At 35.5% G+C, this 25,931-nt stretch overlaps 1 protein-coding gene across 2 annotated transcripts in view; it reads right to left on the bottom strand.

The window, feature by feature from the left end:
- Nucleotides 1-25,931, bottom strand: part of AFG1L (AFG1 like ATPase) — a 291,317-nt gene that overhangs the window by 173,060 nt on the left and 92,326 nt on the right. For both annotated transcript variants that reach the window (XM_077162567.1, XM_077162568.1), the window contains exon 7: nt 13,547-13,605. In XM_077162567.1, the coding sequence (XP_077018682.1) occupies nt 13,547-13,605 (59 nt within the window). The remainder of the gene's footprint in view (nt 1-13,546; nt 13,606-25,931) is intronic.

Below are 25,931 nucleotides of genomic sequence, written 5' to 3'. Positions count from 1 at the left end.
GAAAGAGAAGAGAATGGGTATTATTCATTATTTCAAGAGATATGGCTAAGAATTACCCAAAACAGATAAAAGGTATTAATTCATAAAATCATGAAAGCTCAATAAATCTCAGGATAATTTTTTTTTAGCAAAAAGGTTTCATCACCAAAGATGAAGTCCTGCCAGAAAAAAAGACTATTTAGAAAAAGTAACGGATTGATAAATGGGTTCACTAGCAATAATGGAAGACAGAAGACTGAAGAATACTATCTTCAGTGTCAAAATTTAAAAACAGTCAAAACAGAATTTGAAGCCCAACAAAAAATGTATATGAAAAATAAGGGAAAAACCAGACCTGGAAAAACTGAAAGCTTTACAATTAGGCTCTCAATAAGAAAATTCAAAATATGTATATTGCACAGAAGGAAATGATCCCACATGAAAAGTCTGGAATATGAGAAAGAATGTAGTACAGAGAAAACAAAAAAAAAATGCGTGGATAAATCTAAACAAATACTCTATAAAACAATAATAATCAAGTATCACGAAGTTAGAAAAATACATAAATTGAAAAATTCATAAAAATATAACATATCTCAGGAAAGAATTAAAGGGAGTTACATTATTTTAAGATCTTTCTAACATTCCAGAGGTATGTAAAAGTAGTTATCAATTTAAACTTTGATAAGTTAAAGCTTGTAATTTTAGAGTGTAATTTCTAAGGTAATGACTAAAAAATAGAAAGAATAATGTCGCCAAACTAGTGGGAGACTTAGAAGGGAGTAAATAGAATGATAAATGTAATCAATCCCAAAGAAGGCAAGAAATGAAAGGAAAATAAAAAGCAGTGCAAGTGTGGACAACTGGCCAATATTTAGTAAGATGACGAATTTAAACCTAACCATATGAGTAAATATATTAAACGTAAAGGGACTAAATCCTCCAATTAACAGATAATCATTAGCTTGTATTTTTTAATACAAATTTATGCTGTTTAAAAGAAACTTGAAAAATTAACTGCCTGCCTTTACAGTAATAACACTAAATGTTAATGGATTTAACTCCCCAGTGAAAAGACATAGACTGGCAGAATTGATTTAAAAACAGGATCCATCTATCTGCTGTCTACAGGTGACTCATTTTTGACCCAAGGACAAAAATAGGTTAAAAGTGAAAGGTTGGGAAAAAAATATTTCATGCAAATAACAATCAGAAACACACAGGAGTAGCTACACTAATATCTGACAAATTAGACTTGAAATGTAAAACAGTTAAAAGAGACTAAGAAGGACACTATGCATTAATATTATGCACTCAACCAGAGTGTTTCAAAATACATGAGGCAAACACTGAAGGGAGAAATAGACACCTCTAACTTATAGTTGGAGACTTTAATTCCCTGCTCTGATCAATGGGTAGAACACCTAGACAGAGGATCAATAAAGAAATGGAGAATCTGAATAATACAATAAATGAATTAGACTTAGAAGACATTTACAGAACATTTTACCCCACAACAGCAGGATTCACCTTTTTCACAAGTGCTCATGGATCATTCTCAAGGATAAACCATATGCTGGGTCACAAAGCAAGTCTCAATAAATTTAAAAAGATTGAAATCATACAAAACTTTCTCAGATCATAAAGGAATGAAGTTGGAAATCAACAATAGGCAGAGTGTAAGAAAATTCACAAATATATGGAGGCTCAACAACACTTCCTTAAACAACGAGTGGGTCAAGGAAGAAATTACAACAGAAGTCAGTAAATATCTCGAGGCAAATGGAAATGAAAACACAACACATCAAAATTTATGGGATGCAGCAAAGGCAGTGCTAAGAGGGAAATTTATTGCCTGAAATGCCTATATCAAAAAAGAAGAAAGAGCAAAAATTGAGGCATTAACTGTCCACTTGGAAGAACTAGAGAAAGAACAGCAAACTAACTCCAAAGCAAGCAGGAAAGAAATAACGAAGATAAACTAGAGCAGAAATAAATGAAATTGAGAACATGAAAACAATTGAGAAAATCAACAAAACCAGAAGTTGGTTCTATGAGAAAATCAATAAGATTGATGGACCCTTAGTGAGGTTGACAAAAAAGAGGAAGCAAGAGGATGCAAATAAATAAAATTAGAAATGGAAGAGGAGACATAACTACTGACCACGCAGAAATAAAGGAGGTAATGAGAGACTACTACGAAGAATTTTATGCTAATAAACTAGACAATGTAGATGAAATGGACAACTTCCAAGAAAGGCATGAACAACCAACATTGATGCAAGAAAAACTGATGACCTCAAAAACCAATCATAAGTATTCTTGTGTGTTCAGTGTGAAAAGAATCACACGGATTCTTAATGAATCAGTCATTAAGAAGCTGCCCAAAATGAAAAGTCCAGGACAATATGCTTCACATGTGAATTCTACCAAACATTCAAGAAAGAATTACTACCAATCCTGCTCAAATTCTTCAAAAAAATTGAAGAGGGAAGGCTACCGAACTCATTCTATGAAACCAACACCACCCTCATACCAAAACCAGGCAAAGATGTTACAAGAAAATTACAAACCAATCTCTTTAATGAATATAGGTGCAAAAATCCCCAACAAAAATCTTGCAAATCGAATCCAGCAACATATTAAAAGAATTATACACCATGACCAAATAGGATTCATCCAGGTATGCAAGGATGGTTCAACATAAGAAAATCAATTAATGGAATACACCATATCAACAAATCAAAGCAGAAAAACCACAGGATCATCTCAATTGATGCAGAAAAGGCATTTGACAAAGTTCAACATCCTTTCCTTTTGAAAACACTTCAAAGGATAGGAATAGAACAGAACTTCCTTAAAATGATAAAAGCAATATATGAAAAACCTACAGCTAACATCATCCTCAATGGGGAAAAACTGAAAACTTCCCCCTAAGAACAGGAACAAGACAAGGATGTCCACTATCGCCATTGTTATTCAGTATTGTGTTGGAAGTTCTAGTCAGAGCAATTAGACAAGTAAAAGAAACACAAGGCATCAAAATTGGGAAGGAAGAAGTAAAACTCACTGTTTGCAGACAATATGATACTATATGTCGAAAATCCTGAAAAATCCACAGCAAAACTATTAGAGCTAATAAATGAGTACAGCAAAGTGGCAGGTTACAAGATCAACACTCAAAAATCTGTAGTGTTTCAAAATACACTAGTAATGAACAATCTGAGAGGGAACCAAGAAAAAAATTCCATTTACAATTGCAACCAAAAGAATAAAACATTTAGGAATAAATTTAACTAACGATACAAAAGACCTATACAAAGAAACTATAAGAAATTGTTAAAAGAAATCACAGAAGACCTAAATAAATGGAGGGGAATACCGTGTTCATGGATTGGAAGACTTAATATAGTTAAGATGTCAATTCTACCTAAATTCATTTAGATTCAATGCCATGTCAACTAAAATCCCCAAAACTTACTTTACAGAAGTAGAAAAGTGAATAACCAAATTTATCTGAAAGGGTAGTGTGCTGCCAATACCTAAAAATATCCTGAGAAAGAAAAATGTAGTTGGAGGTCTCAGGCTACCTGATTTTAAGGCATATTATGAAGCTACAATGGTTAAAACAGCACGCTTCTGGCATAAAGAAAGATATACTGACCAACGGAATCAAATAGAGTGTTCAGATATAGACCTTCTAATCTATGGACAATTGATCTTTGATAAGGCAGTCAAGCCAACTCACCTGGGACAGAACAGTCTGTTTAATAAATGATGCCTAGAGAACTGGATATCCACATGCAAAAGAATGAAAAAGGATCCATATCTCACACCTTATACAAAAATTAACTCAAAATGGATCAAAGACCTAAACATTAGATCTAAGACATTAAAACTTCAGAAGAAAATGTAGGGAAATATCTTATAAATCTTATAACAGGAGGTAGTTTCCTAGACCTTACACCCAAAGCACGAGCATTGAAGAAAAAAATAAATAAATGGAAACTCCTCAAAATTAAATACTTTTGTGCATCAAAGAACTTGATCAACTAAGTAAAAAGGCAGCCTGCACAATGGGAGATAATATTTGGAAATGACATATCAGATAAAGGTCTAGTATCTAGAATATATAAAGAGATTGTTCAACTCAATAACAAACAGACAGACAACCCAACTACAAAATGAGCAAATGACTTGAACAGACACTTTTCAGAAGAGGAAATACAAATGGTCAAAAGGCACATGAAAAGACTCTCAACTTCCCTGGCTATTGGGGAAATGTAAATCAAAACCACAATGAGATACCATCTCACACCAGAATGGCCATTATCAATAAAACAGAAAATGACAAGTGCTGGAGAGGATGTGAGGAAAGAGGCTTACTTATCCACTGTTGGTGGGAATGTCAAATGGTACAACCACTGTGGAAGGCATTTTGGTGGTTCCTCAGGAAGCTAAGTATGGAATTGTCATTTGACCCAACAATACCATTGCTAGGTATCTACCCAGAGGACATGAGCGCAAGGACAAAAACGGACATCTGCACACCAATGTTTATAGCAGCATTATTTACAATTGCAAAGAGAAGGAAACAGCCAAAATATCTATCAACAGATGAGTGGCTAAACAAGCTGTGGTATACACATACGATGGAATATTTTACAGCTGTATGACAGAGTAAAGTTATGAAGCATGAAACAACATGGATGTACCTTAAGAACATTATTCTGAGTGAGATTAGCCAAAAACAAAAGGACAGATACTGAATGGTCTCACTGATATGAACTAACATTAATGAATGAACTTGGAGAATTTCAGTTAAGAACAGAGGTCATCAGGAGATAGAAATTGGGTAGATATTGGGTAACTAGAACTGAAGGGATATAGATTGTGCAACGGGACTGTTTGTAAAAATTCAGAAATGGATAGCACAATACTACCTAACTGTAGCACAATAATATTAGTATACAGAATGGAGGTGAATGTTGAGCATGATAGAGGGAGAAGGGCTGGGGGGCATGTATGAAACCAGAAGGAAAGATAGAGGATAAAGATTGAGATGGTATAATTTAGGAATGCCTAGAGTGTACCATGATATTGGTTAAATGTAGATAGAGGATAAAGATTGAGATGGTATAATTTAGTAATGTCTGGAGTATACCGTGATAGTGGTTAAGTGTACAAATTTAAAAATATTTTTGCATGAGGAAGAACAGAGGAATGTCAGTACGGTAGGGTGTTGAGAATAGATGGTATATGAAAAGTACAATCAATGAAAGCTAGGATCTATAGTCAATGGTAACATTTGTAATATGATTCCAATGAATGTAACAAAGGCATAATTAAATGTCAACAGGTGGGGAGTTTGGGAAAGGGGTATGGATTCTTTGTGAAAGAAAAAGAAATGTCTTCAGATAGAGTATCATGGCAAAGGCACATCTATACACTTAGTTTTATCCATACATCATACAATCCAGCCTATTTTAGAATGAACAGAGAGAAAAAAGTAGTAGAGAAAATGTGGAGAAAGAGATGTATCTATTCACTGTCAGTAGAAAAATCAGAGGTGCAGCCCCTTGGAGGGCAGTTCCACAGGAGGTTAGGGGTGGGGTTGCCATATGATCCTGAAACCCCACTGCTCAGCATATACCTAGAGAATGCTGTTGGTTTGTCCAGGGTAGTGTGATGCCCCAATACATCCCAGAGTGATCTGGACAGTGAATAAAGAAATATTTGCAAAGTCCCCTTGGGGGGATTGGGAGAAAGGGTGAAATATTCAAATTCCCCATTTGGAGAATTTCTGATATTCTTGCAAGCAGTGGGGACAACCAAATCAATAGGCCAAGCCCTCGATCTTGGGGTTCACCCCTATGAAATGTATCCCTGCAAAGGACAGGCTAAGCCTACTTAAAATTAGGCCTAAGAGTCACCCCAGAGGACCTCTTTTGCTGCTCAGATGTGACCTCTCTCTCTAAGGCAACACAGCAAGGGAACTCACTGTCCTCCTCCGACCCCAAGTGGGACATGACTCCCAGGGATTTAAATCTCCCTGGCAATGTGGACAGAAATCCTGTGATGAGCCAGGACCTGGCATCAAGGGACTGAGAAAACCTTCTCGACCCAAAGGGGTTAGACAGAAATGAGACAAAATAAAGTATCGGTGGCTGAGAGATTTCAAACAGTCAAGAGGTTATTCTGGAGGTTATTCTTATGCATTATATAGAAATCCCCTTTTTAGTTTATAGTGTATTGGAGTGGCTGGAGGGAAGTACCTGAAACTGTAGAGCTGTGTTCCTTATTTCTGAAAGATGACTGTAACTGTGTCATTGTGAAAACCTTGTGTCTGAATCTCCTTTTATCTAGGGTATGGACAGATGAGTAAAAAATATGGATAAAAATAAATAATAGGGGGACAAAGGTCACAATAAATTGAAATACTAGTGGTCAGTGAGGGGAAGGAATATTATATGTATGAGTTTTTTCTTTTTTGTTTTTTATTTCTTCTGCTGGAGTGACGCAAATGTTCAAAAAGTGGTGATGGTGATGAATACACAACCGTGTGATGATATCATGAGCCCCTGATTGTACACCATGCATGGAATGTTTGTATATCAAGAACGTTTGTATGTTGAGTTTTTACAATAAAAATATTAAAATCAGGAAAAAAGATCTTTCAAAGTGGAAAAAAAATTAACCATTTGATGGTGTATAAATACAAATGTTAAAAATTATAATAATGGGGAACAAGAAGTATGGGATATTTTGGGTTTTCTTTTTTATTTCTATTTTTCTGGGTGGGTAATGAAAATGTTCTAAAATTCATTATGGTGATGAACGTACAAATATGAGGTGATACTGTGAGCCACTGATTGTATACTTTGGATGGATTACATAGTGTGTGAACAAATCTCAATAAAATCGCATTAAAAAAGAAAATTTTTTTTAAATTTATCACATGGAAAGGTTGAAAGGAAAAGAATGGAAAACATTTTTTTATTTTAAATGCCAACCAAAAGAAACTATATATAGCTATATTTTTTAATGTGAGGAAATTACTAGAGATAATGAGAGTTACTATTTAATGATTTTTAAAAAGTTTTATTCACAGCAATAGCTAATAATTTATGTCTGTATGCAACTTGTGATATTAGTCTCAAAATATGTAAGGCAACTTCCGGAGAAGATGGCGGCTTAGTAAGACGCGCGGGTCTTAGTTCCTCCTCCAGAAAAGCAACTAAAGAAACAGAAACAATACAAAACAGCTCCCGGAGTCACGACAGAGACCAAAAAAGACAGCGTACCCCATTCTGGAACGGCTGAACGGGTAGGGAGAATCCACTGCTGTGAGATACCCGAGGGGTGCACATTTTTCCGGCTGGGGTGGCTGGCGTCTGGGGTCCCCTCCATGCACGTGGCTCCCCTGTCTGACTGGGAACATTGGATAGCGGGGCCCTCCCGTCACGCTTGGCGTCTCGGGCCAGCTGGGCAATTTGGACCGGCACTCCCCCAAGCCACGGCCAGCGACCCCCGCCTCCACGCGCGGTTTCCCGGGCCGACTGCCCCGCAGACAAACGACCGCCACGAGCGCCACCTACTGGGCAGGAAAAGAAAAACAGAGCCCAGAGATTCCACAGAAAAACCTTTCAACCAGCTGGGTCCCACACCCAGGGAGATCTGATCAAATGCCCAGACACCAGCAGAAAATAATGGATGACGCTCGGAAAATTGAAGATATGGCCCAATCAAAGGAACAAACCAATAGTTCAAATGAGATACAGGAGCTGAGACAACTAATGCTGAATATACGAACAGAAATGGAAAAACTCTTCAAAAACCAAATCAATAAATTGAGGGAGGACATGAAGAAGATATGGGCTGAACAAAAAGAAGAAATAGAAAATCTGAAAAAACAAATCACAGAACTTGTGGGAGTGAAGGACAAAGAAGAAAAAATGGAAAAAACAATGGATACCTACAATGGTAGATCTAAAGAGACAGAAGCTACAATTAGTGAACTGGAGGATGGAACATCTGAATTCCAAAAAGAAACAGAAACTATAGGGAAAAGAATGGAAAAACTTGAGCAGGGAATCAGGGAACTGAATGACAATATGAAGCGCACAAATATACGTGTTGTGGGTGTCCCAGAAGGAGAAGAGAAGGGAAAAGGAGGAGAAAAACTAATGGAAGAAATTATCACTGAAAATTTCCCAACTCTTATGAAAGACCTAAATATACAGATCCAAGAAGTGCAGCGCACCCCAAAGAGAATAGACCCAAATAGGCGTTCTCCAAGACATTTACTAGTTAGAATGTCAGAGGTCAAAGAGAAAGAGAGGATCTTGAAAGCAGCAAGAGAAAAACAATCTGTCACATACAAGGGAAACCCAATAAGACTATGTGTAGATTTCTCAGCAGAAACCATGGAAGCTAGAAGACAGTGGGATGATATATTTAAATCACTAAAAGAGAAAAACTGCCAACCAAGACTCCTATATCCAGCAAAATTGTCCTTCAAAAATGAAGGAGAAATTAAAACATTTATAGACAAAAAGTCACTGAGAGAATTTGTGACCAAGAGACCAGCTCTGCAAGAAATACTAAAGGGAGCACTAGAGTCAGATACGAAAAGACAGAAGAGAGAGGTATGGAGTAAAGTGTAGAAAGAAGGAAAATCAGATATGATATATATAATACAAAAGCCAAAATGGTAGAGGAAAATATTATCCAAACAGTAATAACACTAAAAGTTAATGGACTGAATTTCCCAATCAAAAGACATAGAATGGCAGAATGGATTACGACCCAGCAATACCACTGCTAGGTATCTACTCAAAGGACTTAAGGGCAAAGACACAGACGGACATTTGCACACCAGTGTTTATAGCAGCATTATCTACAACTTCAAAGAGATGGAAACAGCCAAAATGCCCATCAACAGACGAGTGGCTAAACAAACTGTGGCGTATACCTACGATGGAATATTATGCAGCTTTAAGACAGACTAAACTTATGAAGCATGTAATAACATAGATGGACCTAGAGAACATTATGCTGAGTGAGTCTAGCCAAAAACTAAAGGACAAATACTGTATGGTCCCACTGATGTGAACCGACATTCGAGAATCAGCTTGGACTATATCATTGGTAACAGAGACCCGCAGGAGTTAGAAACAGGGTAAGATAATGGGTAATTGGAGCTGAAGGGATACAGACTGTGCAACAGGACTAGATACAAAAACTCAAAAATGGACAGCACAATAATACCTAAGTGTAATGTAACTAGGTTGGAACACTGAATGAAGCTGCACCTGAAATATGGTTTTTTGTTTGTTTGTTTGTGTGTTTGTATCTTTTGTTTTTGTTTTTTTCTTTTTCCTTTTTATATATATATATATATTATTAGTATTATTATTTTAATTCTCTTCTCTATATTAACATTCTATATCTTTTTCTGCTGTTTTGCTAGTTCTTTTCCTAAATCGATGCAAATGTACTAAGAAATGATGATCATACATCTATGTGATGATACTAAGAATTACTGAGTGCATGTGTAGAATGGAATGATTTCTAAATGTTGTGTTAATTTCTTTTCTTTTTCTTGATTAATAAAAAAATTAAAAAAAAAATATGTAAGGCAAAACTGATAGAAATATAAGATAAATACACATTCATAATCATAGTGGGAGATGCTTTTCATAAACCTCTCAGTAAATAATGGGGGAAAAATCAGTAAAAATAAAGATTTGAGCAACATAATTAACAAATCTGACTTGATGGGTATATATATAGGACACAACACACAACAACTAGAGAGAACTCATTATTTTCAAGAATACAGAGTTGTATTTATAAAAATTGGGCCAGAGAGCAAGTTTCAACGAATTTGAAAGGACTGAAGTTGCACAAGGCATATTCTCTGACCATAATGCAGTTAAGCATTTGCTGAGAAAACAATAACAAAAGGATAACTAGCGAAGCTACATATACTTGGAAATTAAGAAACATACTTCTAGATACCCTACAAGTTAAAGAGGAAATCACAATGAGAACTAGAAATTACTTTGAATTTAATGATAATGAAAATACTAAATGTCAAAAAGTCATGCAAGCAAGAGCTTTAAGGAAGGCACGTTTCCCTGCTGGGATCAGGTGGAAAGTCAGAACATGCTTCAGATGCCCCTAACTATCCAAGTGTTTCCCACCCTACCCTCCATCCTCTGAACTGGCCACCTGCCTGAGAGAATGTCTCTCCACACATTCCTGTTCAAATTGAGACTAGGATTATTTTTTCCCCTTTCCCACCATTTTGAGTCTTACGAGATCCTTTTTGCATGGGTGTGAGGGCATGCGTGTTGACCAGTTGTGTTTTGGGATACAGTTTTTTTGCTCTTGAGAACGATTCTCTTATGCTCCACTTTCAGGGAAGAAAAGTCTCATTTTGCTTCTAGGGGTCAGAGCAATCTCAGAATATAGATTTAAATCTTCTACAAGTGGGGGCACATTGATGGTGTGTTTCCTCCTCACCTCTGATTGCTTAAAGTAAAGCACCAATAAGCAAGGCTTAGCCTGACATAGGACTTCAGTGTGAGGAGGGCTAGCCCAGGTGGGGAGATTGGAACATGGATTGGATGGGAGTGCTTTGAAACCTATTGCTTTTTTCTTTCTTTGCTTTGTATATATGTTATATTATACAATAAAAAATGTTGAAAAAACTGATCTCAATCAGTTAGAAAAAGAACAGTAAAATAACTCAAAGTGCAAGCAATAACACAATAGTTTGGAACCTCCATATTTCAAAGACATTGAATTATATATGATGTGCCGGTTTGAAACTGTTGTATACCCCAGAAAGCCATGTTCTTTAATCCTCATTAAAGAACTCATTATTGCTGGGTGGTATCTTTTCTATTGTTTCCATGGAGATGTGGCTCACCCAATTGTGGTGGTACCTTTTGATTAGGGGTTTCCATGGAGATGTGTCTCTACCCATTCAAGGTGGGATTGCTTTCTAGACCCCTTTATGAGTGAACCATTCTGGAAAAAGCTTGAGAGCCCACATAGCCAGAGACCTTTGGAGATGCAGAAAGAAAATGCCCCAGGAGAAACCATTGAAGAAGCCAGCAGAGAAAGCTAGCAGACTGCACCATGTGTCTTCCCAGCTGAGAGAGAAACCCCAAATTTCAATGCCCCTTTCTTTGGAGTTAAAGTATCTTTCTCTGGATGCCTTAGTTTGGACGTTGTTATAGCCTTAGAACCACAAACTTGCAGCTTAATAAATTCCCTTTTTGAAAGCCATTCCATTTCTGGTATATTGCATTCTGGCGGCTTTAGCAAACTAAAACATATGGAAAGGTCTGTTTTGTTTTGCTTTGCTTTGTTGGTCGGTTTAGGAAGGCTCCCTAAAGGAAGGGTACCTGAGTGTTTTTTATATTCTTTCCAGTCTTTTGGCATTAAATAGCATATTAGTCCCCATGATTTTATGAAAACATTATCTTATAAAATATTTTTATTTTCTAAGAGATTACGTGTTGTTGTTTATATATACAAAAACAAATGCATCACAAGCTCATATTGTAAGTTACAAATTTACTATCATTTGTTTAAAGAGGAGAATATCAAGAAAAAAATGGATTTAACATTTTTTCTTCAAATAAATTTCTATTGCCTATAAGCTGTTTTTATAAACTAAGATTCTCTGTTTAAGATTAACTTTTGTCACACATTTCTCTCAAATGAACCAAAATTAAGGAGTACCAAAAGCATATGTGAATAGGCAAAATATCATTTAAATTAATATGAAAAAACCTTCCCTTACAGAGTAAATTTCATATGCCTAACCAGAAAAGTTCCAGGGAGATCAGCTCTAGTGTTCATCAGGCTAGTTTTTGTTACATGTGAAAAGTGTTTTGAATAAATTAGACATGTGATAGATCTTTTCTCAACTAATCTAGCATTTAATTTCCTGGTAATTTCAGCCCATGTTCAATTTTAAATTGTGGATTATTCATCCTTTTGATTTTTCTTCCCCTTTAAAAAAATTAAAGGTGTAAAAGTAGATGAAAATTAAATTCAAAGTGGCCAATTTAGTTGCTTATTTATAATGCTATTAAATATTGAAGTATGACAAATTGCTGGCGAAAACAATAATAAAGTTTTGGGGGTGGGGGAAGTACAGCTACATAGTTCCCTGAGAACCCCTTTCACTTGTTTCATTCCATGAGTCTTCTCTTTTTATATTTTATGTTTTTTAATGCTATATGAAGATACTATATTTAGCCCCTATTTTTCTTAGCCTCTGTTTATATTTTGGTTTCTACATACACCATAATTCTCTGGATTCCTGGCATGGAAAAAACACTGCAAAATCCACCCTCTCCCCTACTGAAAAACATGAATATAAAGGGGAAAACATTACTAACAGCATAAATCTTCAAAAAAATACTTTTCCCTACATCTAAAAATATCTCAAAGAAATTAAAATCCATTGGGAACTTAAATTGGTTAAGGAAACAGATGTTTGAATTCTCCTATGTACAGTACTGGGAATGAAGTTTGGCACCAACAATAATTCCACTGAAGTATATTTCAAAAGATCGTCTGACTCTGTCTTTAGAATATTTGAAGCTAAACTGCTTTTACTCCTCCTTCTTGGTAAGAATTTAGCATTTTGTAAAAATACAACTTTATCATTTCCTCAGATACACTGATATGGACTGGGAAAAATTATGTATCTAAGAATTATGAGAATTATATTTTGGAACATTATTATGCCTCTACATTCTACTTTGTTTTACAGGTATTTGTGTGTACTTTATGTCCCTGACTATTTCATAATTGACCTACAAGCAAGAAACATAGTCTATTTCATGATTACAGTATCCATTATGCTAACGTAGCACTTTGCACATAGTAGGCATTCAGGAATATTGGTAGACTCTGAAATTACTGAATAATCATGTAAAAAATTACTTAAAATTAACAGTGAAAAAGAAGACTATTTTATCCTTAATCATATTGTAATGAAGACTATTTTAAACTCTATGCAGTGATGATACACACAAATATTTAAACTATTTATGTGCCTCAACTTGACATAATTTCATGATAACTTGATGGCAATCACATTTAAATATATTAGAATATTTTTGTAATAATGCTATTCTAGAATAGCAACTTTAATAGATGGGAAAACATGTTAATAATGGCCATTAACCTGCAGGAAACACGGAACATTAAACATTTCTTCAGAAATAGATGTATAAGTTTAACCATTCCACTACAATATTTATGAAAACCTCAAATTAAAATTTATAAAATGCAAACTATCAAATGTTTCACTTTACAGAATAATTTAGACTATAGTTTGTAATTTCTCTGGTGTACACATGGATGAGTGCCCTATATAAAAGGGGTTTTCTCCCCTTTAGTGCCTTTGACTATTACTCACTAAATATCAAAATGAATTCTGCTTTAATGTAAGACCAACACAATTTTATAAAAGCCCTTGATTATTCATTAATACAATATCAGTCAGTGAATACAAATAAGTGATTTTCCTTACCTTTAGAACAGCTATGAATGGCACAAAGTTAGCTCTTTGGAGTCCATTTTTATAGAGATCTGAGAGAAAAAACTGGTATTAGCATTTTAAAACTCAGCCTATATTATAGTGTTAGCTTATCTGTTAGCATGACAAATAAAGCTTTCTACTGATTAAAAATAAAAAAAGATAAAGGCGCTAAAGAGAAGGAAAAAGAACCAAAATTTATTTTTATTCTGGAACTTCACAAAATTCATTGCAATCTTAATTAAGAGGAAAAAGTGAACAGCCACAGAAAAACCTTCAAAAGGCATTCAGTTGAATTAGCTTTAAGTTGCAATAAAAAGCAATAAGAGAATTTGGAAGACATTCACTGGTGATCCTCAATCAATAACCCAATACAGAAAGATAATGTATTTAATAACTGAATATATAGGATTCTACGAGGGAAAATTCATATTCTCCTTGTTCTCTGTCTATAATAAAAGATCTCAGTAAAGAATTAAAAGTTGTATAGTAGGATTAGCCTTTTAAGAAGAAACATTGATAGACAGAACTGAGCATGTTCTGACATCAAAGTCTTTGCCATGATGCCACTTCACTTTAAAAGAAACAGTCTAAAAATTAAAATTACATTCTTACAGCTCATAAATGTAATGCAATTACATATCATAAATAGGAAGTATTTATTGCCTCAGAAAGGTGTTCTATACATACTTATGTGTCATGGTATGTGTATTTACACACATATACACACAAATCAACATACATATTATCAAGATCAAACAAGTGAAAAGGAGCAATAAACTTTAAGGTTTGCATTTTTCTTTAAAACTGGAGACTATATCAAAACATTTTTTAAAGGTCTAACTTACAGAATCATAAAGTTAAAAATCAAAAAGTATTTATAAAAATGGGAACAGTAAAAAGTTTTCTCAATAATAAAAAACAAATTAGATTATGTGCCAAGTTTTTAAAAGTATGGCATTATGAGATATTCTCTATATTTCCTTATTTAGAGAAAGTTTGATAACCAAGATAGATTTCAACTACCACATTTACTTATGGAAATAAAATGTGGTCATTAGGAAACATTTATTCTCTTTAGAAAAATATTCATCATAACATCATTATAGTGAAGAAAGTATTTGCATATGCTCTTTGGTTTAATTAAGGATTAAAGGCTTCAATTCAGTCACATTTAAAATTTTTATTTAGGGATATCATAAAAAGTAAGATAATGCTGGCCTTGCAGTTGGGATTTCAAAATACAAAATAAGGTATTTTCTTTATTATAATCAATACTCCTAAGGAGTAAAATGGGTAAAATGCATGAGATGGATTTAAAATTAAGTATTTTTATAGTATTCTCTAATTAGCAAGTTGCTGAGGGAAGTGGTCAAAAACATTGCTGTATGGTAAGATCTGAGAGCTATGATTAACAGAAAGAGGTAGTAATTAAAAATTAAATTAAAAATATATATACAATGTTTATTGTAGCTTCATATATACTAGCCAAAAACTGCAGCTTTACTCATGATAGTCCAAAACTGGAAACAATCCAAATGCCTAGCAATAGGTGAATGGACAAACAAATTAGGTATACCTGTACAACGGAATATTATTCAGCAATAAAAAGGAATAAACCATTAATACACATGCCACAAAACAGATGAATCTCCAAATAATTACACTGAATAAAAGAAGCCAGACCAAAACATTAAGTACATACTGCACGGTCCCATTTATAGAATACTCTAGAAAATGCAAACTCATCTATAATGACAGAAAACAAAGCAGTTTTTGCCTGGGGAAGGGAAGGGGGAGGAACAGCAGGGAAGGATGAAAAGAGCACAAGGAAATTCCTTTTGAGTGTGATGGAAATGTTCACTATGTTGATTGTGGTAATGATTTCAAAGTTGTACACCTGGATTGTACCCCCTAAATACACGTGCAGTTTATTTTTTGTCAATTATACTCAATAAAGTTGTTAAAAAGATTTTTTCTTTTTTTTTTTTTTTTGAACTGAGACTCAGTATCAAGGGATTGAGAAGAACCCTAGAATGAGCTGAGACTCAGCATCAAGGGATTGAGAAAACATTCTAGACCAAAAGGGAGAAGAGTGAAATGAGACAAAGTATCAACAGCTGAGAGATTCCAGAGTCCAGAGGTTATCCTGGAGGTTATTCTTACTCATTAAGTAGATATCACCTTGTTATTCAAGATGTAATGGAGAGGCTGGAGGGAACTGCCTGAAAATGTAGAGCTGTGTTCCAGTAGCCATGTTTCTTGATGATGATTGAATAATGATATAGCTTTCACAATGTGACTGAATGATTGTGAAAATCTTGTGTCTGATGCTCCTTTTATCTACTTTGTCAACAGACGAGTAGAACATATGGAATAAAAATAAATAATGGGGGAACAAATGTTAAAATAAATTTAGTTTGAAATGCTAGTGATCAATGAAAGGGAGGGGTAAGGGGTATGGTATGTATAATTTTTTTTTCTGTTTTCATTTTATTTCTTTTTCTGAATAGATGCAAATGTTCCAAGAAATGATCATGATGATGAATATGCAACTATGTGATGACATTGTGAATTACTGATTATATATGTAGAATGGAATGATCAAAATAGGAATGTTTGTGTTTGTTTGGTATTGTTTTGGTATTTAAAAAATAAAATAAAATAATTAAAGATTTATTTTTAAAAGCACATATGCCACATTAATGAATATCAAAGAACACAATGCTATAGAATTAAAATCAAGATATTACACTAATGAAAGTTTATTTATGTTAAGATAACCTTTAACTTACTTGTAGAAAACATCTTTTTTATGGACATATAACGCTCTGAGATGTTGCTTAACAAGCATGCACCTTTTAGTAGATTAATGGCAATGAGAAATATAAAGGCCCACTTATAACAACCTTGATTAAAAGATTTCCATTCATCAGCAAAGTTAAAGTACAATAACAATGCCTTTTGTTTTGGAGACAATTTTTTAAAGGGTTAACTTTTTAAAAAATCAGCCTTTACAAGGATATGTAATTCAAAAACATATGCTCTGAGAAGTATTTTTTAAATGAACAAAATTCATTTGGCTTGAGAACCAAAGGTTCTCAAAGGTTTTTATGAAATTTAAGTGAAAAAAGACTGCACTCATTAAATTGAAGAGATTTTGCAATTCAAATATAATGCTAATTATTAATGCAATAGATCCATCTCCTAAAATGTTATTTAACTACCAAAATTTTAATATCAGATGTTTAATACTATTTTCCTTAGACAGAAAGATTTTTAATACATTTTTATCAACATCTGTCATTCTTTACTAAATACTGTTAAAAAATCCAGCAGAAGTTTTTGCCTACAATTTTTTAATGATCTCTAAACAGCTAAATGAGCACATGGATGTATAAAACAGAGTACTGGAATTACGGGACATTCATTTTGTAAAGAATGGAATAAGGACCTCTAAATTCTCCACAGTGAATAACTACAGTAATATTTACAGAGCAAATGCATGCAAAGAGGATTTTTAAAGTAATTACAAGGACCTACATAAATGCTTTGGAGATGCACAAGGATAAGCAGATCTTTTCCTTAAAAATCCAAGTGTTAAAACCACAAGGGTGAATAATGCTGATTTATATACATTCACGTCCATTTAGAGTAAGAAAAGCTTTTATAATAAATAAGTAAAATGACCATTCCTAACAATTAACAGAATAACTATGTGCCTTTATGGGACGAATTTTATGCCTCCTTCCAGGAGATATTTATTTATCACAAAGGGGTACCTTACATCTACCACTGGCCAAAGCAATCATGCTTCTCTGAATGCTGACAAATATCTCTTTCCATATCACTTATTATATCAGTTACACACTAGTTTGTACTCCAAGTAACATATTCATGCCTTACTAGATCATAAGCTTCAGGAGGGCAGAGAAAATCTCTTCATCATTGTTTGTCACAGAAACTGATGTAACATCTTACACCTAATGGGAATTCAAGATTTGTTTGTTAACAAGAGCATCATTTAAAAGTAGAGATTAAAATGCAACAAAAGACTTCTGTTTCCATCAAGATGGAATAAGAAGAATCCAATTACCCTACCACCGGAAAGAACTAAAAAACAGGCAAAATATAAACATTTGGAAATGGATAGAGGTGACAGTAGCATATAATTGTGAGAAAAATTAACAGTGCTGAATGGTCTGTGAATGTCACGGAATGGACATATTGTCACAAGAAGGAAAGTTTGGGGTTAAAATATGGGAATGTATAACAGTGAATCTTGTGGTGGACAATCACTGAGACTAACTGTAATAATATTAAACAGAAGGCTATAGATTACAGAACAGCTCCTGGGGCCAGATCAGTGACCGGAAACACAGCGTACCACAGCATGGACCAGCTGGACCAGATGTGAGACTCCCCAACCGGAGAGTCTGCCAAAGTTAAAGGTACCACATCATCTTATGCTGGTGGGACCCACAGGAAAACAAGCACGACATACGGTGCAGGATAAGAAAAACAGAGTCCAGAGACTTCACAGGAAAGTCTTTCAACCTGCTGGTCTCACCCTTAGGGAAAACCGATACAGATGACTCTTTCCCCCTGATAGGAGGGCAGTTTGGACTGGGAAAATCTGATTGGGTCTATAATACCTACGTACACCGTCCTAAGGGTGGTGGGAAGAAAGGCACCATACAAGTAGGGCAAGAAACAAGAAAACAAGAACTGAAAAATTCTCCTCTATTAAACAAAACCTAACCTAGAGGTCCAGAAGAAGCTGAACTGAATGTCAAAGAACAGATAGACAACAAATTCATCCAGCAAGAAAACCCTAGGTAAAAGAAGTGAAAGAAATCTCCAGAACAAACTAATTAATTAAGGTAATTAAGTGTCTAGAAGTCAGCAAAAAATAACAAATCACACCAGGAAAATTGAAGATATGGCCCAGCCAAAGGAACAAACCAACAATTCAAATGAGATACAGGAGCTGAAACAATTAATTCAGAATATACGAACAGACATGGAAAACTTCATCAAAAACCAAATTAATGAATTGAGGGAAGATATAAAGAAGGCAAGGAATGAACAAAAAGAAGAAATCGAAAGTCTGAAAAAATAAATCACAGAACTTATGGGAATGAAAGGCACAGCAGAAGAGCTGAAAAAAAACAATGGAAACCTACAATGGTAGATTTCGAGAGGCAGAGATAAGATTGGTGAACTAGAGGATAGAATATCTGAAATCTGACAAGAAACAGAAACTCTAGGGGAAAAAGTGGAAAAATATGAGCAGGGACTCAGGGAATTGAATGACAATATGAAGTGCATGAATATACGTGTTGTGGGTGTCCCAGAAGAAGAGAAGGGAAAAGGAGGAGAAAAACTGATGGAGGAAATTATTACTGAAAATTCCCCAACTCTTATGAAAGACTTAAAATTACAGACCCAAGAAGTGCAGCGTACCCCAAAGAGAACGGATCCAAATAAACATACTCCAAAACATTTACTAATCAGAATGTCAGAGGTCAAAGAGAAAGAGAGAATCTTGAAAGCAGCAAGAGAAAAACAATCCATCACATATAAGGGAAACCCAATAAGACGATGTGTAGATTTCTCAGCAGAAACCATGGAGGCGAGAAGACAGTGGGATAATATATTTAAATTACTAAAAGAGAAAAACTGCCAACTAACAATTCTATATCAAGCAAAATTGTCTTTCAAAAATGAGGGAGATATTAAAACATTCTCAGACAAAAAATCACTGAGAGAATTTGGGACCAAGAGACCAGCTCTGCAAGAAATACTAAAGGGAACACTAGAGACAGATACAAAGACAGGAGAGAGAGATGTGGAGAACAGTGTAGAAAGGAAGACTGAGTAAAGGTAAAAAGAAGGAAAATTAGATATGACATATAAAACCCAAAAGGCAAAATGGTAGAAGAAAGTACTACCTGTACAGTAATAACACTAAATGTTAATGGATTAAAGTCCCGAATCAAAAGACATAGACAGGCAGAATGGATGAAAAAACAGGACCCATCTATATGCTGTCTACAGGAAACACATCTTAGACCCAAAGATAAACATAGGTTGAAAGTGAAAGGTGTAGAAAAGATATTTCATGCAAATAACAATCAGAAAAGAGCAGGAGTAGCTATACTAATATGCAACAAATTAGACTTCAAATGTAAAGCAGTTTACAGAGACAAAAAAGGATACTATGTACTAATAAAAGGAACACTTCAGCACGAAGACATAACAATCACAAGTATTTATGCACCAAACCAGAATGTTCCAAAATATATGTGGCAAACACTGAAAATATGAAAAGAAAAATAGACACATCTACCATACTTTTTGGAGACTTCAATTCCCCACCCTCATCAATGGACAGAACATCTAGACAGAGGATCAAAAAAGAAACAGACAATTTGAATAATACAATAAATGAGTTAGACTTAACAGACATTAATAGAACATTACACCCCGCAACAGCAGGATACACCTTTTCCTCAAGTGCTCATGGATCATTCTCAAAGATATACCATATGCTGGGTCACAAAGCAAGTCTCAATAAATTTAAAAAGATTGAAATTATACAAAACACATTCTCAGATCATAAAGGAATGAAGTTGGAAATCAATAAGAGGCTGAGTGCTAGAAAATGCTTAATATCTGCAGGTTCAACAACATACTGTTAAATAACCAGTGGGTCAAGGAAGAAATTACAAGAGAAATCAGTAAATATGTCAAGGCAAACGAAAATGAAAACACAACATATCAAAACTTATGGGACGCAGCACAGGAAGTGCTAAGAGGGAAATTTATTGCCCTAAATGCCTATATCAGCAAAGAAGAAAAGGCAAAAATTCAGGAATTAACTGTCCAGTTGGAAGAACTGGAGAAAGAGCAGCAAAACCCCAAAGCAAGCAAAAGGAAAGAAATAACAAAGATTAGAGCAGAAATAAATGAAATTGAGAACATGAAAACAATAGAGAAAATCAATAAGACCAGAAGTTCGTTCTATGAGAAAATCAGTAAGATTGATGGGCCCTTAGCAAGACTGACAAAAAGAAGAAGAGAGAGGACGCAAATAAATAAGATCAAAAATGGAAGAGGAGACATAACCACTGACCTCACAGAAATAAAGGAGGTAATAACAGGATACTATGAACAACTTTACACTAATAAATACAACAATTTAGATGAAATGGACAGGTTCCTGGAAAGGCATGAACAACCAACTTTGACTCAAGAAGAAATAGATGACCTCAACAAAACCAATCACAAGTAAAGAAATTGAATCAGTCATTCAAAAGCTTCCTAAAAAGAAAAGTCCAGGACCAGACGGCTTCACATCTGAATTCTATCAAACATTCCAGAAAGAATTAGCACCAACTCTCCTCAAACTCTTCAAAAAAATCAAACTGGAGAGAAAGCTACCTAATTTATTCTATGAAGCCAAGATCACCCTCATATCAAAATCAGGCAAAGATATTACAAAAAAAGAAAACTACAGGCCAATCTCTCTAATGAATATAGATTCAAAAATCCTGAATAAAACTCTAGCAAATCATATCCAACAACAAATTAGAAGAATTATACATCATGACCAAGTAGGATTCATCCCAGGTATGCAAGGATGGTTCAACATAAGAAAATCAATTAATGTAATACACCATATCAACAAATCAAAGCAGAAAAGTCACATGATCATCTCAATTGATGCAGAGAAGGCATTTGACAAGATTCAACATCCTGTCCTGTTGAAAACACTTCAAGAGATAGGAATACAAGGGAACTTCTTTAAAATGATAGAGGGAATATATGAAAAACCCACAGCTGATATCATCCTCAATGGGGAAAAATTGAAAACTTTCCCCCTAAGATCAGGAACAAGACAAGAATGTCCACTATCACCACTATTATTCAACATTGTGTTGGAGGTTCTAGCCAGAGCAATTAGACAAGAAAAAGAAATACAAGGCATCAAAATTGGAAAGGAAGAAGTAAAACTATCACTGTTTGCAGACGATATGATACTATACGTCGAAAACCCGGAAAAATCCACAACAAAACTACTAGAGCTAATAAATGAGTACAGCAAAGTAGCAGGTTACAAGATCAGCATTCAAAAATCTGTAGCTTTTCTATACACTAGTAATGAACAAGCTGAGGGAAAAATCAAGAAACGAATCCCATTTACAATCGCAACTAAAAGAATAAAATACTTAGGAATAAATTTAACCAAAGAGACAAAAAACCTATATAAAGAAAACTACAAAAAACTGCTAAGAGAAATCACAGAAGACCTAAATAGATGGAAGGGCATACCGTGTTCATGGATTGGAAGACTAAATGTAATTAAGATGTCAATCCTACCTAAACTCATCTACAGATTCAATGCAATACCAATCAAAATCCCAACAACTTATTTTTCAGAATTAGAAAAACCAATAAGCAAATTTATCTGGAAGGGCAGGTTGCCCCGAATTGCTAAAAACATCTTGGGGAAAAAAAACGAAGCTGGAGGTTTAGCGATGCCGGGCTTTAAGGCATATTATGAAGCCACCATGGTCAAAACAGCATGGTATTGGCATAAAGGTAGATACATCGACCAATGGAATCGAATAGAGTGCTCAGATATAGACGCTCTCATCTATGGACATTTGATCTTTGATAAGGCAGTCAAGCCAACTCACCTGGGACAGAACAGTCTTTTCAATAAATGGTGCCCAGAGAACTGGATATCCATAAGTAAAAGAATGAAAGAAGACCCGTATCTCACACCCTACACAAAAGTTAACGCAAAATGGATCAAAGATCTAAACATTAGGTCTAAGACCATAAAACAGTTAGAGGAAAATGTAGGGAGATATCTTACGAATCTTACAACTGGAGGCGGTTTTATGGACCTTAAACCTAAAGCAAGAGCACTGAAGAAAGAAATAAATGGGAGCTCCTCAAAATTAAACACTTTTGTGCATCGAAGAACTTCATCATGAAAGTAGAAAGACAGCCTACACAATGGGAGACAATATTTGGAAATGACATATCAGATAAAGGTCTAGTATCCAGAATTTATAAAGAGATTGTTCAACTCAACAACAAAAGGACAGCCAACTAAATTACAAAATGGGAAAAAGACTTGAACAGACACCTACCAGAAGAGGAAATACGGATGGCCAAGAGGCACATGAAGAGATGTTCAATGTCCCTGGCCATTAGAGAAATGCAAATCAAAACCACAATGAGATATCATCTCACACCCACCAGAATGGCCATTATCAACAAAACACAAAATGACAAGGGCTGGAGAGGATGCGGAGAAAGAGGCACACTTATCCACTGTTGGTGGGAATGTCAAAGGGAAAGTGCAACCACTGTGGAAGGCAGCTTGGCGGTTCCTCAAAAAGCTGAATATAGAATTGCCATACGACCCAGCAATACCATTGCTAGGCATCTACTCAAAGGACTTAAGGGCAAAGACACAAACGGACATTTGCACACCAATGTTTATAGCAGCGTTATTTACAATTGCAAAGAGATGGGAACAGCCAAAATGTCCATCAACAGAAGAATGGCTAAACAAACTGTGGTATATACATACGATGGAATATTATGCAGCTTTAAGACAAGATAAACTTGTGAACCATGTAATAACATGGATGGACCTAGAGAATGTTATGCTGAGTGAGTCCAGCCAAAAACTAACGGACAAATACTGTATGGTCCCACTGATGTGAACGGACATTCGAGATTAAACTTGAAATATGTCATTGGTAACAGAGTCCAGCAGGAGTTAGAAACAGGGGAAGACAATGGGTAATTGAAGCTGAAGGGATACAGACTGTGCAACAGGACTAGATACAAAAACTCAAAAACGGACAGTACAATAATACCTAATTGTAAAGTAATCATGTTAAAACACTGAATGAAGCTGCATCTGAGCTATAGGGTTTCTTTTGTTTATGTGTGCTTGTTTGTTTGTTTGTTTGTTGTTGTTTTTACTATTATTACTACTTTTATTTCTTTTCGCTATATTAACATTTTATATCTTTTTCTGTTGTGTTGCTAGTTCCTCTAAACCGATGCAAATGTACTAAGAAACGATGATCACGCATCTATGTGATGATGTTAAGAATTACTGAGTGCATATGTAGAACGGTATGATTTCTAAATGTTGTGTTAATTTCTTTTTTTTTCTTTCTTTCCGTTAATAAAAAAAATAAAATAAAATAAAAAAATAAAAAAATCTGTAGCATTTCTATACACCAGCAATGAACAAGCTGAGGGGGAAATCAAGAAACGAATCCCATTTACAATTGCAACTAAAAGAATAAAATACCTAGGAATAAATTTAACTAAAGAGACAAAAAACCTATACAAAGAAAACTACAAAAAACTGTTAAAAGAAATCCCAGAAGACCTAAATAGATGGAAGGGCATACCGTGTTCATGGATTGGAAGACTAAATATAGTTAAGATGTCAATCCTACCTAAATTGATTTACAGATTCAATGCAATACCAATCAAAATCGCAACAACTTATTTTTCAGAAATAGAAAAACCAATAAGCAAATTTATCTGGAAGGGCAGGGTGCCCCGAATTGCTAAAAGTATCTTGAGGAAAAAACCAAGCTGGAGGTCTCACGCTGCCGGACTTTAAGACATTATGAACCCACAGTGGTCAAAACAGCATGGTATTGGCATAAAGATACATATATCAACTAATGGAATTGAATACAGTGCTCAGATATACCCTCTCATCTATGGACATTTGATCTTTGATAAGGCAGTCAAGCCAACTCCCCTGGGACAGAACAGTCTCTTCAATAAATGGCGCCTAGAGAACTGGATATCCATATGCAAAAGAATGAAAGAGGACCCGTATCTCACACCCTACACAAAAGTTAACTCAAAATGGGTCAAAGATCTAAACATTAGGTCTAAGACCATAAAACAGAGGAAAATGTAGGGAGATATCTTATGAAACTTACAATTGGAGGCGGTTTTATGGACCTTAAACCTAAAGCAAGAGCACTGAAGAAAGAAATAAATAAATGGGAGCTCCTCAAAATTAAACACTTTTGTGCATAAAGAACTTCATCAAGAAAGTAGAAAGACAGCCTACACAATGGGAGACAATATTTGGAAACGACATATCAGATAAAGGTCTAGTATCCAGAATTTATAAAGAGATTGTCCAACTCAACAACAAAAAGACAGCCAACCCAATTACAAAATGGGAAAAAGACTTGAACAGACACCTCTCAGAAGAGGAAATACAAATGGCCAAAAGGCACATGAAGAGATGCTCAATGTCCCTGGCCATTAGGGAAATGCAAATCAAAACCACAATGAGATATCATCTCACACCCACCAGAATGGCCATTATCAACAAAACAGAAAATGACAAGTGCTGGAGAGGATGCGGAGAAAGAGGCACACTTATCCACTGTTGGTGGGAACGGCAAATGGTGCAACCACTGTGGAAGGCAGTTTGGCGGTTCCTCAAAAAACTGAATATAGGGACTTCCGGAGAAGATGGCGGCTTAGTAAGACGTGCGGGTCTTAGTTCCTCCTCCCGAAAAGCAACTAAAGAAACAGAAACAATACGAAACAGCTCCCGGAGTCACGACAGAGACCAAAAAGACAGCGTACCCCATTCTGGAACAGCTGAACGGGCAGGGAGAATCTTCTGCGGTGAGATACCCGAGGGGCGTGCGTTTTCCCGGCCGGGGCGGCTGGCGACTGGGGTCCCCTCCACGCACGTGGCTCCCCGGTCTGACTGGGAACGTGGGATAGCGGGGCCCTCCCGTCACGCTTGGCGTTTCGGGCCAGCTGGGCAATTAGGACCGGCACTCACCCAAGCCGCGGCGGCCAGCGACCCCCGCCTCCACGCGCGGTTTCCCGGGCGACTGCCGTGCAGACAGACGAGCGCCACGAGCGCCACCTACTGGGCAGGAAAAGAAAAACAGAGCCCAGAGATTCCACAGAAAAACCTTTCAACCAGCTGGGTCCCACACCCAGGGAAATCTGATCAAATGCCCAGACACCAGCAGAAAATAATGGATGACGCTCGGAAAATTGAAGATATGGCCCAGTCAAAGGAACAAACCAATAGTTCAAATGAGATACAGGAGCTGAGACAACTAATGCTAAATATACGAACAGAAATGGAAAAACTCTTCAAAAACCAAATCAATAAATTGAGGGAGGACATGAAGAAGACATGGGCTGAACAAAAAGAAGAAATAGAAAATCCGAAAAAACAAATCACAGAACTTATGGGAGTGAAGGACAAAAAAGAAAAAATGGAAAAAACAATGGATACCTACAATGGTAGATCTGAAGAGACAGAAGCTACAATCAG

Source organism: Tamandua tetradactyla, chromosome 5 (assembly GCF_023851605.1).
Source record: "Tamandua tetradactyla isolate mTamTet1 chromosome 5, mTamTet1.pri, whole genome shotgun sequence".
In the NCBI taxonomy this organism is placed as follows: Eukaryota; Metazoa; Chordata; class Mammalia; order Pilosa; family Myrmecophagidae; genus Tamandua; species Tamandua tetradactyla.
Note: the sequence above shows the minus strand (reverse complement) of the source record. Positions and strands in the feature narration are given on the sequence as shown.